This window comes from Thermothelomyces thermophilus, chromosome 4 (assembly GCF_000226095.1).
Source record: "Thermothelomyces thermophilus ATCC 42464 chromosome 4, complete sequence".
In the NCBI taxonomy this organism is placed as follows: Eukaryota; Fungi; Ascomycota; class Sordariomycetes; order Sordariales; family Chaetomiaceae; genus Thermothelomyces; species Thermothelomyces thermophilus.
Window position 1 is genome coordinate 187643 of NC_016475.1, and position 17238 is coordinate 204880.

At 56.4% G+C, this 17238-nt stretch overlaps 6 protein-coding genes across 6 annotated transcripts; 3 read left to right on the forward strand and 3 right to left on the reverse strand.

Moving 5' to 3' along the window:
• Positions 1-398: 398 nt before the first annotated feature.
• On the reverse strand, positions 399-1882 carry MYCTH_52068 (glycoside hydrolase family 5 protein; the record flags this gene model as incomplete). The annotated part of the gene is made up of 7 exons (XM_003663652.1): positions 399-459; positions 546-886; positions 985-1226; positions 1306-1363; positions 1427-1493; positions 1565-1611; positions 1685-1882. 7 exons carry the CDS (start codon positions 1880-1882, stop codon positions 399-401), a joined length of 1014 nt encoding a protein of 337 aa, XP_003663700.1.
• A 1721-nt stretch (positions 1883-3603) lies between these two features.
• Positions 3604-4973, reverse strand: MYCTH_2305805 (glycosyltransferase family 31 protein). The gene has a single exon (XM_003663653.1). It carries the CDS (start codon positions 4540-4542, stop codon positions 3949-3951), a length of 594 nt encoding a protein of 197 aa, XP_003663701.1. The 5' UTR covers positions 4543-4973; the 3' UTR covers positions 3604-3948.
• A 1-nt stretch (position 4974) lies between these two features.
• Positions 4975-6788, forward strand: MYCTH_2305806 (uncharacterized protein). The gene has a single exon (XM_003663654.1). The coding sequence runs from the start codon at positions 5329-5331 to the stop codon at positions 6475-6477; it is 1149 nt and encodes a 382-aa protein (XP_003663702.1). The 5' UTR covers positions 4975-5328; the 3' UTR covers positions 6478-6788.
• A 174-nt stretch (positions 6789-6962) lies between these two features.
• Positions 6963-7262, reverse strand: MYCTH_2305807 (uncharacterized protein). Its single transcript, XM_003663655.1, has one exon. The coding sequence runs from the start codon at positions 7245-7247 to the stop codon at positions 7065-7067; it is 183 nt and encodes a 60-aa protein (XP_003663703.1). The 5' UTR covers positions 7248-7262; the 3' UTR covers positions 6963-7064.
• MYCTH_2305808 (uncharacterized protein) lies at positions 7263-10536 on the forward strand. Its single transcript, XM_003663656.1, has one exon. It carries the CDS (start codon positions 7370-7372, stop codon positions 10451-10453), a length of 3084 nt encoding a protein of 1027 aa, XP_003663704.1. The 5' UTR covers positions 7263-7369; the 3' UTR covers positions 10454-10536.
• Positions 10537-11139: 603 nt separating this feature from the next.
• Positions 11140-14825, forward strand: MYCTH_2305811 (uncharacterized protein). The gene is made up of 3 exons (XM_003663657.1): positions 11140-11761; positions 11852-13792; positions 13921-14825. Exons 1-3 carry the CDS (start codon positions 11658-11660, stop codon positions 14540-14542), a joined length of 2667 nt encoding a protein of 888 aa, XP_003663705.1. The 5' UTR covers positions 11140-11657; the 3' UTR covers positions 14543-14825.
• Positions 14826-17238: the final 2413 nt, after the last annotated feature.

Below are 17238 nucleotides of genomic sequence, written 5' to 3' on the forward strand. Positions count from 1 at the left end.
ATTGGCGACCATTGAAGTCTTGCTCAAGTTAGGTCTTCAGCGTAATTCACCCTCTTTCTCACATAGCTCGACGGACGCACCTCGTTCTACCATACCTCCAGTAGTCTCTCCGAGGTAAAGAGTAGAAAACGTTTCACAGGTTTGTATTATCAGTGTAATTTACAGGAGTCATCGCCCTGGTAGCGGTACGGAGTACTCTTTGGATTAAGACTCGGGCAATTTGGGTCCTCAGTTGAGTGACGTGACGTAAGGACCATAGCTCTCAGGGAACTGTATGTATCTTGCTCGATTTCATCTACCCTGATGAAGTAAAGTACACTTAAGGCTCAGTATCTTTGTGATCAACCCCAACAGTGGAATCTTCTTCCGCTCCGCAACGTTTGCAGAACCGACCGAGCTCAGATATAAGGCTGGAGGCTGGGCAAAACCTTGGTGTACGCGGTACCGCTCGGCGGCTCACTAAGCGAGGTTAGACAGGGAGGGAAAAAAAAACAAGATCTTCAGAAAGGAATGAAATGAGAGAAGAAAAATAAGAAAACACTCACATCGAGTACATGTAGTCGGCCCACCAGGGACCGGCAGCCCACCAGAGCCAGCCCTGCCAGACGTCCGAGTTCTCCTCCATGAAGGAGAGCATGCCGGTCAGGGCCGAGATGCACTGGTCGTTGGCGCCGCCGGCCGTCTCGCCCAGGATGGCCTTCTTGCCGTTGGCCTTGAGCCACTCGGTCGCCGCCTGGAGGCGCTCCCGGCCGATGGTGCCCGAGACGCACTGCTCGTGCGTGCCCGACCCGTCCTCGTCCAGGTACTGGTGCATCTCGTAGATGAGCTTGTCGTCGCCCTCCGGGTCCGACAGGTTCAGCAGGGACTCGCCGTTGCCCGAGGAGACCTGGAAATGACATGATTGTCAGCTGCTATTACACCGGTCCAAAAAAACAAAATCATAAAATCAATATAAATATCCGGATCAGAAATCCGTGTTCGTACCCAGGTCCATGCGCCCGTCCACGAGTTGCCCTCGATAAAGATGTACTGCGAGGTGGCGCCGGCGGCCCGGATGCCGTCGATGGCGGCCTGGTTCAGATTGACAACGAGCGATTGGTCCATGTCGTGGTACTCGTTGTTGGTGTCGAAGATGACCTTGTCGTTGTCGGCAAACAGCCCGGCCGTGGTCGTCCACCAGGCCTTGAAGCCTTCGACGTCGGTGATGACTTGCGTGTAGTACCGGCCTGTGAAATTTGGTGGAGCAAGTCTTGGTTAGCTTGTCTGCCACGGTCCCAAGACATGGTCATTGTAAGCTGGTCGTACCGAAGTTATGGGGGTCAATGACAGCATAGGCTCCCTTGCTCGTGACGTAGGAAACGGTCTGAAATTCCGGTCAGCAAATTCCGGCCCCCCGTTCTTGAGAAGCTCTATGTCTGTTTCATACATCGATAAGCCCCGCGGAGTACGTTTCGTTGACGGTTCCCGTCAGTTGGTTGGGGATAAGACGCTCCCTGCAACCCGTTGTCAGCAATGTGTGCCCTCTTTACTTGTAAAGCGAAGCGGAAAGGGCACTCAGTCCTACATCATAAACGGGATGCGAATGGTGTTCATTCCGGTGGCGAGGAGTGTCTGATTTTCGAAAGCCTGGTTACTTCCATTGTTCCTTTTTCGTCATGGTAGCTCGAAGTTCAAAGACACTTACATCAATGCTCGACTTGGCCGGCCAGGTGTAGTGCTTGTTGAGCTGGCCCGGGAGCGTGTCCTGGCCAAACTCGGCGCAGGACTGGTTGACGCCGACAAACTTGAACTTGCCCGCGCGCTTTGTCTTGGTTGTGCAAGTCGGCGCTGCCAGGGCCGAGCTGGCAGCTGCGGCACCGAGAAGGACGTCGAGGAACTTCATGGTTGAGTTGGTTGTCGACAGAAAGTAAACCGCTTCCTGCTGCACCAACGGTTCCGCATGGGGTCCCTTTCTGAGATGGCCATTGCAGATTTATATGTCCAGCTATAGGTAGCTCTTTCACAAGTTTGTTGAAGGGGGTTTACTCATTATCAAGATGCGTGCTCGGAAAGGTTGGCTCCGCGCTCGAGACCAGGTTATAGCGCAGATCTTTACTATATTAACCCGCTCATTCATTCAACTCGGAACGCGCCCCGGGGCTGTTTCCGCTGGCCTCCAATCCCAAGCAGATCATCTCCGGCAATAACAATTTTCGGCGCGCTCGGTGCATCCACAGCTCCCCGTCATCCCCGGGCCGCTGCCGGGCGGGGATTCCAAACAACCGGGGCACTCCCGAGCCAGCAATTAGTGACAAGATTGTTAACAAGAGGGCCCAAAAGGGGATGCTTCTTCCGCCCCCCTCCCCCTAAAATCAGCCGAGTGAGTGCCCGAGGAGCGACACTTAGATTCGCCGCGCATAAACACAGGAAACACTCGAAAACTCATAAGTGTGATTTACTTAGCTTGTTTCAACATTACGAGATAGTCCGAGAAAACGAAGCATATCATGGTTGACGTAAACGAAACCAGCGTACCTTACTTCGTACTAGATCCACTATCAACAGAAAGATTTGAGGTAATACCTAATTAACAAAAGATCCCGACGGGGCCGACGGCCAGCTTGAACAAGACATTGAATTGTTCAGTGGTCATGTAGCAGCAAAACGACCGTAGATCGAGACGGTTTCGTGTTGAGCAACGCAAAAGGACAAGAATGGTTACGGTACAAAAGACATCATCTGATTACGTGACTTGACGCGTCAAACTACTGGTAATTCCCTGTGACGACACTTAGCAATAACAATATCCTCGTCCTTCGGTAAGAGAATAATTACCTATTCTCGCTGTGATTTTTTTTCTGAGGTTTAATAAGTAACCTTACCTTAAGGTATTAATTAACCTAGTCCTGCCTCATGCATGCATATTATTGAATCGAAGCTTCAATTGCTAAGTCTCTGAGAGGTGTATACATTGAAGAGCGAAGGAAGGAGCTTCGCTTCTATATAAACGGCTAATCTTCCAGATTAATCTGTGCACCCATTGGATGCCATACGCTTGGCAGCCCGTGGTGCTCTTTCCCTCTCCAATTATCACAGTCGAGGGTGCATTTGAAGCGAAGCTTCATGCCTACTGTGGGCCTCGATGAGAGGTGCGCGAAGCGTACACCACAGTCAGGGTATTTTAATAACTAATTACAATGACATGCCAAGCTGAAGAAGTATTGTTGAACAAGAGAATTGCCCCCGAACCTTGGCTTCTCCGTGCGGTAATTAACTAAGTAATTACTTTATAATCGTTCTACTGCACTCAAAAGTATCATTGATTCATATCAGATTCCATCGCCACGCTCCTTGCTGCTGCTGCTGCTGGTGTTGGTGCTACTGGTGTTCAAAGTGCCAGAAGGTGTTGATCTCGTCGGCGCCCATGTGGTGCATCGTCACGATCGGGTGGCACTAGTGTGACGGGCCGAAGGGTAAGGTTGATGGCTTCTCGCCGTTCATACTAGGCCACTAAGGAGGGAATGGAAAAAAAGAACGTTTCTCGCTCTGTCAGCGCTGATCAAAACTCCTCGTGGGTCATAGGAGCCCTCAATTGCCCCAAGCGTGACCCAATGAAAGAAGTACCAAGTAATTAGGCATTGTAAATAAGTGGGTATTAATTAATCGACCTACGCTTTGCTGAAGGCTCAAGCCTGTCTTGTCCTTCAAGGCGCGGGCAAAGACGTAGTCGCCGCAGCATTCCTCGCGGGTGAGCACGTCGTCATCCGGATGCTTGCCGACAAACTCCTCCATGGCGCCCTTGCTGAGGAGATAGCCGGAGCCGCCGTGGCCAAAGATGAAGGTCTCTTCGTCCTGTCGGATCCGCGCCGCACTGCCAAGGTACAGCTTCCTCCTCGGGTCCAGCTTCCCGAGCCACTGTATCAGATTTGGCCACACGACATATGTGTCGGCGTCGACGAAGAGGTACCACTAGTAGCCGGGGCGCATCTGGTACGCCTTCTTGGCGATGTGAACGTTCTTGCACCGGTCCAGCCTCCAGCCCTCGCGCGCCGGGTCGCCCAGCTTGTCGCATTCCCCCTGGCCGACGACACACCATTGGTTGCCTTCCTTGACGCCGGGCAGCATGGTCGAGAGGCTGTCGTGGATCTGCTGGCCGGCAATATTCTGGTCCATATCGCTAAAGATGAGAAAGTCTGGCAGGCACCGTAGCACCGTCAGGAGCTGCGTGGGCACCCGGGCAAAGGCTTCGGATGCGCCTGTCTTCATGACCAGCAGCACCTTGCTGGTGTCCGGGAATCTCTCGCATTCTGGGTCCCTCGCAGATGGCAACAATCCAGAACGGTGAGGAGGAGGAAGAGGAGGAGTGGGATCCGGTGTTGGATGGGCAACTTCGAGCGTTACGCACTGGGGAAAAGGGTAGTTATGAGGCCTTTGGTAGAAATAAGCCTCGCGCCGGCTATTAGAACAGGGTAATAGCCATATCTTTGAGAAGTAGACGAAGATGAGAAGAATGCTGACCGCGGTGAGGGCGGGAGTGACAAATGGCTTCAACCGGGTGATCATTTTGAAAGCTGTTTCTGTTCGGGATGGACACGAATTAATTAACCTAATGTTTCTCGCGTGACCTTCTTCTCTTCCTCCTCGGGAGGATAGTTACTGGACGGGTGGAACGCCTCGGTAATGAAAAGGACCAACGGCTGGTATGAGAGTTCAGCCTCTGCCCGATCCTCGATGGCAGCTTGATGTCTCGGAAACGGGCCGCATATCTGGACATGCAAGGTTAGAAGCCTCCATGCATGCTGCATCGCACGCTGCGGTCACACGTGTCAGGCCGATTTCGCGGGCTTGCAGTGCTGGAGAGGCTGCGGCATAATCGCGTGTAATAATCAACCCGAATCAAACCGCCTGACGCGGCGCCATTGGTGCGGAGGTTACTTTGCGGCTCCCAAGAGAACGGTTAGAAGCGCCGAGATGGGGCCCCTCCGCTAAGCCGGCCAATGTTGGCGACCGGTCGTTGGGGGCTGTTGGTTCGAGTAAGCGCTTCGGCGCGCTTTGTAACCACTTCATTCGTCCACCTCGCGCTAGCTTCGATCTTGTTCCTGCGACCCAACCTGCCGCCTGCGAACGGGGCTCTCTCGCAAGGAGGATGCAACGCCCACAGGCAGAGCCAAGAACAAGGTCAACAATGGCGGGGGGAATAACTACCCGAAGAAATAAAATCCGAGCTTAGAGATGTCCTTTTGCTGATAGCCCTTGTATGCCCTCGAATATAGTGCGCAATTGCCAGCCTAAGTGCACAGGTGGTGCGGTACATACAGAAGGCTTGCTTGGTGTTCGGTCCGCCCGACAATGCACGTCCTCGCTGACGGTTCGCAACGCCAGGGTCGTCAGCCGAGACGGAGGAACGCGTCGACGAACTCGAACATGGTGATATGGGGGCGGCCCGTTGATCACCAAGCATCGCCTCACCCTCTGTCCCGAAGAGGGGCGAATGCCGAAGATAGCCAGAGGGAATACTTGTGGAATACTCCAGATGGGGACAAGCCCGACTTCGCCGAAGCCTACACCTACGGCGACGAGATCCTCATCTCGTGGAACGCGCTCAACAATAGCATCTACGACCTCTGGCTTACTAGTTGGCAAGTCGGGCCCGACCCGGTAGTACTGTGCTTGGCAAGTAAGTCTGAGACCAAACCTAACCCACCCACCTCGTTATTCCAGGGGGCGGACCTGCTGACAACGGCCGACAAAGGGGCAGTGAATCTCACTCAAGATGGCAGCCTCAAGCTGGTCACTTCCGATCCCCCGGCGGCAGAGTTTGCCAGGGAGACGAAGTACGTCTTCCGCTTCAAGCCGCCGACAAGCCAGGGCGAGTTCGTGGCGTCGGACCCGGACCTGTCCAGCCCGGGCTTCTTGCTCGTCGAGCCATCCTTCCACCAGAACAACTTCGTCCCGAGCACCACAGGCACCACGCAGTCTCCCTCGGCGACACCGGCACCGATACCGACACAATTCCCAGCGACACCATCGCTCGACGTGGCCACACCGCCCGCCGGGTCGGAGGACACGAAGCCCAACATGTCGCCCATCGCAGCGGCCGGGTTAACAATAGGGCTGATACTGGCAGTCGTGCTCTTGGTGGCCGTGGAGGTGGGCTACCTCATGTGGCGGCGCAGGCGGCGGCGGCGGCGGGGACACGGGGACGAAAGCGACGAGAAGACGCCGGCGCCCGCTCGGAGGAGGTGGTGGAAGCGGCGCAGCAAGGACGAGAGCGACCGCGGGTTGTTTATCCAGGTGGGCAAGGCTGAGAGGATCGTTGATGACAAGGTCTGGATGTCGCCGGAGTTGCCGGGTGATTCGACATGGGGCCAGAGTGTGTTGCATGAACTGCAGGGGTCGCGGCTCGGAAGGGGAAATCCACCAAAACGGTCTCTGACGATAAACAGTTCGGTGGTGGAGCTTGAGGCTGGGAGGGGAGTGAGTGAACCTCGTGTCTGACACGATGAAGTTCGGCAATCGAAGAATGTTGTCTCCGATGCCCCGTACCTCGTACTCCCCAACTTGTTGCGCGGCCGGATAAATTTCTCGCTGCATATCGCTGTGTTTTCCGAAACATCGGCGACGGGTTACTTGAGAGAGATTAAATTAGGCATCTGTGCGTGGCCGGCCTGGCCGAGCCTCTTGGGAAGGAACTCGAGAAGAAGCGTTGTTTGGGAGTCGGACCTACGCAGTAAGAACCGGTCACAAGACCGAAATTGCAGGGCCTGGTCTACCTAACCGTTGACAAGCCATCGTCTCAGCAATGTGCCTGGGCTGCCTTAGCAGATCCCTTAGCTTGTAACGCTGTAGAGTGTTAGTGAAGCACTGGCTGCTGCGGCTTGGCAGGATCTGTGCCCCACCTGCCCATGAAGGCAGCAGTGCTTTGGAATCCATGCTGATGAAGCGCGCGAGCTTATGCACCGCTGCCGTCATCGACGTTTCCCCAGACTTCCATTCCCGTTCGTCCCATCGGCTCTTTGCCTCGTGTGCAAGACACGGACCTGCTGGTGCTTGGTTCCTGCTGGCAGCTTCTTTTTTTTCCCCTTTTATTCTTCTTCTCCGACACTCTTTACTTCCAACGATATTTCTCTTCCCACCCAAAGGACCGAGACCATTCTGTTTCTTCTTCCCGCTAGCGCGCCCGTGACCGGGTCATCCCGACCACCGTCTTGTGCAGTCCGATCCGCGAGCGGCTTGTCGATTTGTCCTGTTTGCATCTCCAGGTCCATGCAAACGATATCGATCTCCACTTTATACCAGCCCGACATTGATTCTCGACTCCCGCCCTGAGGGCGTACGGAATACATCAGACGCGAACACCCTCTAAGAGAACCCCGCAACCGTGATCAGGATGCGGCGCTCGTCGCTGGACCTGACCGAACCGGCTCGGAACATCGAGGAGTCGAATGGGCAGCCATCCGCCGACATGACCGACGCTACCGCCGACAACATTCTCTCGCCTCCCGCTGAGGAGATGGAACTCATCGGTGACGATAGCGAAGCCACCGCTAGAGTGTACACACCGCCGCCGCACATTGCCGCACGGCTATTCTACCGTCCGACGAACCAAACTCGACGCAAGGACAGCGCGGCTTCATCTCGCCGCAACAGCATATCATCTGCGACGTCGCGCTCCTCGCACGGCGGTGTCCGCAACGGCGGCCCGCAGAGCAAATACATTGCACAACATCTCCGCCGCGCCTCCATACTGGAGGACCGGAAGGCGCGGCTTGCTGACCGTGCCGCCCATGCCGAAAAGGTGCGCCTCCGAGCGGCGCTGGCCAAGGCCAGGACAAGGAACGCAAGTGTGAGTGAGGAGAGGGCCCTGGCTGCCGCGCAAGCCCGGGAGCGCAACCTTGCCGAGATCGCTGCTGCCTGTGCCGAAGAGGTCAGGCGAGCCAAGGCTGTTGCCGAGAGTATGAAGGAAAAGCGGGAACAGGAGATCCGAAAGATGAAGCTTCAGATGGAGGAACGCCTGGCCGAGGCGGAGAGGAGGAGGGAGGAGCTACGCAGCCGAAATGCTGCCAAGGCGAAGGGGAGAGAGCGCGGGCAGAGCCTAGGGACCCGCAAGCCCCCGGCGGCCGACGTCGTGCCCGGAGCCCAGGAGGCGAAGCATTGGGCGCGAGCTCCCCTCACCAAAGAGGTCGCTGCCTCCAAGATATTGTGGTTTTGGAGGGCCAGCAAGAGGAAACAATATGTGGCCGAGTTTTCCGCCTTGGGCCTATCCTTGGACGCCGTGCGCGAAGCCTCCTTTGATGAGGTCACGATGCTTCTCTCTCAGGAGCGCGTCCTAGTTTTGACCTCGCGTATCCTTCGCATCTGCGGACTCAACGAAGGCGACCCCGGCTCCGTCGAGGAGATGGCCGCGGTGAGGTCTTTCCTGAGTGCCTTTCTGATCTTAGGTCACCCATCGCAGGTTCTCAGCAACAAGGACACCGAGATGGCGGAAGAGGCGGAGCTGGGCCAGGCGCACCCTATTCCCAAGGACAGTCTTGCCAACCCTCAGTCTCAAGAGCTCGTTAGCAAGGCCAGAGACCTCCTGGTTCTGTTCGAGAACGTTCTTGGTCGGTTGACCGCTTTCAACCACTACACGCCGCCACTGGCCCTGCTGGCCGCGTTTCCAGAGGTATATGCCACCTTCTACAACGCTCTGATTGCCTGGAAGGCCCGCGACTCGAGCTCGCTGGTTGACCTGATGGTCATGCAGTTTGTAGAGCTTGACGCCATCTGGGAGTCTGTGAAGGACACCACGGACGGCTCGGTGGACCAGGTCTACAAGGAGAGCATCCGTAACAACCAGCTCCTCCTGCTCGTCCGGATCAAGCGGCTAGCCGGCGCTGCCAAAGGGAAACAGCTAGTCGCGGACGCCGTGAAGGCTGCGCGTAAAGCAAGGGCCAAGAAGCCCGTTGGCGACACGAAGCCGCGTATGGCGGAACAGACGGTCACCGAGACGGCGATGGGAGTTCTCGGCGTGGAAGAGAGCAGCGCGCAGCCACAAACGCAGACCCCAACTCCGCCGGCTACCCCGTCAAGGAAGCCGGAGCCGTTCCGGATCAGTGTCGTGATTCCGAGCGGGAAGAGTCTGCTGCCTGACAATCGGATTGTTGTCCACGAGCTGGCCATCAACAAAGAGTTCCGCACCGAGCCACACGAATACCACGAACAACAAGAGCATCTACTGGCTCCGCTATTTCGAGAGATGCGCTCCACCATGCAGTCGCAGAATCGGGAGGCTCACTTCTTCCTACTCCTGAAGGTTGCCGACCTGATCCGGGAGAAGCTCCAGCGCCTGGTCAAGCCCGGCAACTCGATGCATACCTTCATTGGGGAGCTGCTGGATACCGAAATTGCTCAGCGTCAGTTCGCCATGGGCAGCTTCTCCTACGAGAAGTTCTTTCAAGCTATGGGGTCGTTGCTGCCAAAACTCTGCGCGCCCGTCAGAGACGACGAGGTCAAGGTCCTTGTCGAGGAGAAGTTGAGTCATGGCAGCTACGTCGACCGCCTCGAGGCGCTAAATGGCTTCATCGACGTCATGCTCAGCGACTACGCCAATTACCTCCTCCAGCTGGCAGCCCCCCGCCTCATTGAGCAGGCCCCAGCATACGAGGCGAGGGCGTTTGCGGCCGATCTCGAAGCCGGACGACACGACCTCGCCGTCGCCACCAAATGTTGGCGCGCGGCACGGCAAAAACTATTCACAGAGGCATCGCGTCGCGACCCAGAGGGCATCAACCACCCAGGGTCGCGCCCCACCGCGAATCGCATCTACGCGCAGCTCCTTGTCGACCTCTTCACGCAGCTCTCCCCCGTCCCTCGGGAAGAGGTCCCGGAGATGCTCTTGCTTGACCACAAACGCATCATCGAGGCTGGCCGCCTTACCCGCCACATCATCACGACCGGCGCGATCCTCTTGCAGTGCAAGAACCTACTCAAGCGAGATGTCCGCGCCCCTTGGCGGAGCGAGGCCCAACGCATCTTGGCCGTGCTTGAAAAGAGCGACGACCCTCGAGCGACGGACATGACGCCCGACGTGGCTGCCGAGGGCATCAATGCGGCGCTCGAGGCCGGCCGCTGCATGCCTGCGGCCACGAAACAGCACCTCCGCGGGCTCGTCAACAAGTTACTCGCCGCGAGCGCCGAGGCGGCGACGATCAAACCGCGGGAGGTCGAACTCCAGGAGCCCGTGTTGAGGCTGCTTCTGGCCAGACTGCGCGGGCACGTGCTCGCCCGGCTGACAGCTTCATCGGCCAGCGAGAAAGTCAAAGCCACGAGCACCGCAGGGGAGAAGCTGGCTGGGCTGGGTCTGGCCGAGTTTGTGGATAAGGTCAGGGATATGGTGGACATGATGGGCCGGGTGTCGGCGGTCGACCGGGATGCGCATGGGGTATGGTGGGATAGGGTTGCGGAACTTGTCGAGGGCGAGAATACACAGTAGGGAAGGGAGGGGCAAAGGGACTGGGTTTGCGAGATGAGGGGTTACATGCATTGATTTCGGGTAACTGGTATTCGCATGAGGGTTTCAACAGGCGGCACCAACGGTGGGAATCACGAAGGTTGCGTTTCACTGTGTCTGGCTGGCTTTTCACCTTGGGTCTTGGTTGATGGCGATGACTGCTTGTCTTCGTACTTGGGGCGTTGGATGGATGCTGGCGAAAGGGTTTTTTTTTTTTTTTTTTGTATGCCGAGTTCGACTATTCAGTTCGACTGTTTACTGTTTAGGTCATCTCAGCACAGTTTCTGGAAATTCATTCAAGCGTCTTAAACATTACTTCGTCCAATATTTCTTGCCTCGGGTTGTCCTCCCATTTGCACCTCTCCTCTTACAGTCGACGTCGAGTCTTGTTTGTGGATCGGATCGGCGGATAGCGCCGGCCTTGGAGCCGCACACACGAGGTTGTTTCCACTTTTTCGGCCAGCAACAAAACACCAGCGGGGTCTGATCTCAAAACTTTAACGAAACGCTGCAAGAGTGCATAGCGCGCTTGGGAACTCCCAATCCGTCCTGTCTTGGCTCAAGCCAACCATAGGGGCAGGAGCGTAAGCCAGCATATACACACAAGAACTTCATGCCAATTCTTCTCTCTCTCTCTCTCTCTCTCTCTCTCTCTCTCTCTCTCTCTCTCTCTCTCTCTCTGTCTCTCTCTTCTTGGTCCTCTGCACGGCCCCGAGCTGCCTAAATTTCTAATTAGTGTGTAACATATTCCGTCATTGAACTTGCTTACATAGTAGTAAGCTGCGTCACCTCAACGCGCTCGGCAAGCGTCCTCAGACGCGCCTTCCTTCTTCCTGCAGGTGCCGTCATAAGGGGGGCTTCGAGCTGCATATTGGTGGGGTCTGGCCCGAGCCCGACCCCCAGATCCCAAGCTCCCATGAGCTCCTCACGCATCCTCGTCCGAGCAAGGTTTTCAGCTTCGTCTCGGTTTTTTTACCCCGTGCATCGAAAGAGCTGGCTCCCTCGATCAGCCACTGTTCTTCAGGACAAGAATAGCTTCAGGCATTTCTCCTCACTGCCTCTGAGACCTCCTCCAAGGACTCGCAGATTGCCACTTGGCCCCGCTGCTGCGGCTATCCGCAGCCCCGCATCCACTGAGCCCCTCCGTTACTGCTCTCACGCATCGTTCAGACACAAGTTTGCCAGTATGACGGACAGAGATATTCTCCCAGACACTTTCAAGCCGGTCCATTACGATCTCTTGATTACGGACCTCAACTTCAACAATTGGTCATACAAGGGCAGCGTCAGGTAAGCAATCGCCTGCCGGCATGACCTAGCTCCTTGAGTTATCGTCGCTACCTGAGCTTATCGAGTCTTTGCGAGCTGACGACCCTATAGGATCGATGGCGAGCTCACCAAGCCCACAACCGAGATTGTCTTGAACACCCTGGAGCTCAAGCTGCTCAGGTCCAAGATTGTCGTCAGCCAGGGCAAGAGTGACGAAACATGGGAGGCGACCGCATTCGCCGAGGACACCAAGAGCCAGCGCTCCACCATCACCTTCCCACATGAGCTTCCTGTGTCCGCCAAGGCCTCGTTGAGCATCGACTTCATCGGCGAGCTCAACCATGACATGGCCGGCTTCCACCGCAGCCAGTACAAACCGGCTGCCCCGGCCGCCGCCAGCGTGCACCGTGACGACGAGTTCCACTACATGCTGAGCACCCAGTTCGAGGCCTGCGATGCCCGCCGTGCCTTCCCCTGCTTCGACGAGCCGAACCTCAAGGCAACCTTTGACTTCTCCATCGAAATCCCCGAAGATCAAGTCGCTCTCTCAAACATGCCCGTGAAGGAGTCGACGCCCGTTGGCGAGGGCAAGAAACTCGTCTCGTTCGAGCGGACCCCGGTCATGAGCACGTACCTCTTGGCTTGGGCCGTCGGAGACTTCGAGTACGTCGAGGCCTTCACCGACCGCGAGTATAACGGCAAGAAGCTTCCCGTCCGTGTTTACACCACCCGCGGGCTCAAGGAGCAAGGTCGGTACGCGCTGGAGCACGCGCCCAAGATCATCGACTACTTCTCGGAGCAATTCGAGATGGACTACCCTCTCCCCAAGAGCGACATCCTCGCCGTGCACGAGATCACGCACAACGCCATGGAGAACTGGGGTCTGGTCACGTACCGGATGACGGCCATCCTGTTTGACGAGCAGCTGTCCGAAGCCAAGTTCCGCAACAAGATCGCCTACGTAGTCGCCCACGAACTGGCTCACCAGTGGTTCGGCAACCTGGTCACCATGGACTGGTGGGACGAGCTCTGGCTGAACGAGGGCTTTGCCACCTGGGCCGGCTGGCTGGCCGTCGATTACCTGCACCCCGACTGGGAGGTCTGGCCGCAGTTCATCAACGAGGGCATGGACCAGGCCTTTTCCCTCGATAGCGTCCGCTCGTCCCACCCCATCCACGTCGAGGTCCGTGATGCGCTCGATGTCAACCAGATCTTTGACAGGATCAGCTATCTCAAGGGCTGCTCCATCATCCGCATGCTGGCGTCCAACCTCGGCATCCAGACTTTCCTCAAGGGCATCGCCATCTACCTGAAGAGGCACGCCTACGGCAATGCCAAGACCGAGGCCCTTTGGGACGCGCTCAGCGAGGCGTCCGGGGTGGACGTCAACAGCATGATGAAGCCATGGATTGAAAAGGTCGGCTTCCCCGTCCTGACGGTCACCGAGGGCAAGCAGCAGATCTCGGTCAAGCAGTCCCGCTTCCTCTCCACCGGCGACGTCAAGCCCGAGGATGACCAGACCATCTGGTGGGTACCGCTTGCCGTCAAAGGCAAGGTCGGCTCCCAGGGCATCGAGCCGCTAGCCCTCACGAGCAAGGAGCTCACAATCGACGGCGTGTGCGACGAGTTTTACCAGCTCAACGCCAACGCGACCGGCTTTTACCGGGTCAACTACCCCGAGTCCCGCCTGAGGCTTCTGGGCACCCAGCTGGACCATTTGACCACCGAGGACAAAATCTTCATCACAGGCTCAGCCGCCGACCTCGCCTTCTCCGGTTACGCCACTACCGGTGCGCTGCTATCCTTCATCCAGGGCCTCAAGAGCGAGACCCACTATCGTGTGCTGAGCCAAGCACTGGACTCTATCGGCACGCTCAAGTCCATGTTCGGGGACGATGAGCAGATCAACAAGGGACTGGAGAAGCTCACCCTCGAGCTGATCGACAAGGCCTTGAAGCAGGTCGGCTGGGAGGGACCCACGAATGAGGACTTCAACACCAGCCTGCTCCGCAAGCGGTTGCTCCTGGCTGCCGTCACGAACTCGCATGAGGAGTATGTCTTACTTCTTGAACTTCCTTGATTTTCTTTTTCTTTTTCCCAACCTGGTTCCCACCATATTATCCCTATACCTCTAAACCGAAAAGACTGGGTGCTAACAATCTTGCCTCCCTCTTTCGCAGAGTTACCGCCGCCGCCCTGGAGCGCTGGTCCGCCTATGAAGCCGACTCCGCCAAGTCCCCCATCGCCGCTGACCTCCGTGCTCCTGTCTACCGCGCCGCCATCCTCAAGAACCCGGCCGCCGCCGTTCTGGGCCTCAAGAATGAGTGGTTCACCACGCCCGCCATCGATGGTAAGGAAATCTGCCTCCAGGCGCTCGGCCACACAGCCGACGAGTCCCTGGTCGAAAACGTCATCCTGCCCTTCCTGTTCAACAGGTCCCCGCCCGCGGCGGCCGCCGACTCGGTTCCGACCGCCGACATGCACATCCTAGCCGGCGTCCTCGCGGGCAACCGCGTCGCCCGCCCGCTGCTGTGGGCGTACCTGCGCGACCACTGGGACCAGCTCGACGCCAAGCTGGGAGGAAACCCCATCCTTGTCGACCGCATGGTCAAGGTGAGCCTGCCCAAGTTCTCCGACCTCGAGACGCTCGCCGAGATCGAGCGCTTCTTTGCCGGCGTCGACACCAAGGGCTTCGACCGTACACTTGAGCAGGTCAAGGACAAGATCCGCGCGCGGGCGGCATACAAGGCCAGAGATACCGAAGGCGTCAGGGGCTGGTTGGTCGCCAACGGGTATGCCTAGGCTCAGAAAGTCCCGACGTAGGTACTATTCTTTCTCGCGTCTTTTTCGGATACCGTGTATTACCATCTGGGGTTGAATGAGTATTGGGAGAGGAATGAAATGCAAATCGTAAAGCCGCCATAAACAGAGCTGCTAGGTGGAATAAAAAAGCCCTCTTGGCCTTGTGCGCAGCCAATCTGTGCGTGACATTCGGATACGAGTAGCGTGGTGAGAACGTTCAAACGTATGCTACCAGCGTTCAGGAGATGATCTGTATCAGCCCCTGATTGGGACGGGGCTCCTGCGAAATGGGTATTATCTGAGTCACACCCCTCCGCGTCGACACGTCCTTGATCATCCAGGGTAAACAATCAGAAGGGGAGTGAACGATATTAATCTCAAAGAAAGCTCTCCTCACTATGTGTTGAATTTTCACCGTATGCGATGTTCCTCCCTACCCAGGGAAAGGCCCCTTAGGGATATGACAACGCCGCTTCTCACTTCAAGAACGACAATGATTCGGCATGTGGCACGTATTATCTACACGGATGCAAATCGATGTAGTAAAGCCACTCACTCTCTGGTTCCGACCGCAATGTGAGGGGCTCTTGAGCAGTTGCGGTTTTAATTACCTTGGGACTGGTTCATGACTGACCCCGGGCCGTAAACATTCCGTCACTTTCTGCGATGTTGCGTTTCTCTATCTGCCCGTGACCGAAATGATAAATGCAATGAGATGCAAGACGCTAATTACCTTGCCGCTGAGCATATCGTGTGCGTTGCCAAATGTCTAACTTTCAAGATCATGTCGCAGTCCAGTGGATAAGTGAAATGGCGGTCGACCTGGAGTGAACATAGGCTTAGATGGTCCTACTCTGAAGATGAGCTAACGTTCTTTCCGCCTGGTCCCACGAATCAAGGTGTCCAGCTCCTTTCTTGACACGCCAAAGATATTCCTCTCTGTCCACGGCGACTCCCTCCACCGCATGAAACGGCATACAGTCTCAAGTTTTCAAAGCTCGCCTTCATCCTAGGATCTTCGGATGGACAGAAGATCTATTGTGTAATTACGCCATGAGAAGGAATTCCCATGGAGGACCAGTATGGTCAGACGCCCGGGTGCTCCGGGAACATTACCCCAATAACACAACCTCCTGGTGCAATTCCTCGCTTGTTTGAGGGCTGATCTTGGAAGCGAAGGGGAGATGTACGAGAATCCAAACGACCCGTTTCAAATCACGCATTTGAACTCCACTTGATCAGAGAAAAGCAGCAACGTACGCGAAGGAATAATTAGAGACTTCGTGGTGGTCGCAACGCTGCTATTCCGTAGTCCAGTTGTGATCGGTAAGCGAAACGGGGGCAGGTGGAAGCGAAAGAAGCTCCTTCAGGCATTGGATGATCCGTGATGAAACTACCTCGAGCTTCCATTCCGCGCAAATCCGGGAGCCAGTTTGGCTTCCGAAGGCGTACACACAACAGGCGCGAGAGCACTTGGACTGGCAGCAAACCAAGGGGGGCTCTGCTATTTTTGGCCGATAAGCAGCTGACCTGGGGCGCAACGTAACCCGGTTCGTGGTAACTCAGGCCGGGGAAAGACGGAACTGTAGATATTCAAACCACGGCAGATGGTCTCGGCAGGCGTGATCCAGGTGCGAAACATGGACGACCAAGCCCACAAAACCGGGAGGGCGCGAAGATAGAGAGACATCTGCGGGGACGCACCCAACCGGGTTTCCTCATCCTAGATGCGCAACTTGGGGATCCAACACTACACCAGATTGGCACATGCATCCCGCACATGCCACTCAAAGTTCTTCCAGATTTGGCCATATAAACCGAAGCCGTTGCTTCCATCTTCGGTAAAGGAATGGTGCTCGAGCCTGAGCTAAGGAACACCAGCTCGCCAGCTCACCTGCAAAGTCGTAGTGCCGTATCACTCTACCCGGGATATTCCACCGTCTTGGTGCCTCGGCCTGCACGGAGCTGCTTGGGATACTTGGCTAAGCTTCCGGGGTAAGCGAGGTGCTCGCCAGTCCAGGCTTTCTCTCTCTCTCTCCTCCAACCTTATCCGGGACAGCGTGGCGTGCAGCTGGATGTCACCGTCTCGGGCAGTCCACGGCGGGGTCCGCAGCCACCCGAGTTGCGATGCAGTGCGGCTGCTGGCTTGCTCTCCACCATCGCGGTATGACGCTTCGGCACGAGGCTCTTTCCCATGGTTCGAGAGTTGCCCGGGTGCACTTGTGAGTGGCGGACCCTTTCAACCTGGGACTAGCCCTGGTAGATAGTAGCGCAGAGATACAGGAAGTGGACGCAGGTGGTATTCGAGGTCCACTATCAAGAGGCTTCGCATGAGACAGAGACGCTTAGGTGAACAGGTTGGGAAAAAAGACAGATGCCTAATGGGTACCTCCGTCGAGTGTCACTCCGAGGATGCGATGACGGTTTTGGGAATAGTGCAGGTCGCTAGTAGCTTGCACCGGGAGCCGCAACCCCGGTTCTCGAAAACCACCCTGGATGGAGTGATTAAGGCAGTCATATAAGAGAGCAAGAGAGGAGAAGATGAGCTGAAGAAAAAAACTGACGATAAGGACGGCAGAAATCAAGGTCAGACGACAAGTTTTCAGCCTCGCGGTTTTATGACAGGAGGTGAGTGCAATGTAGAGGTCGATATCTCGGTGTTTTCGGATGCTTCCCACACAGGCGAGACCAACTGG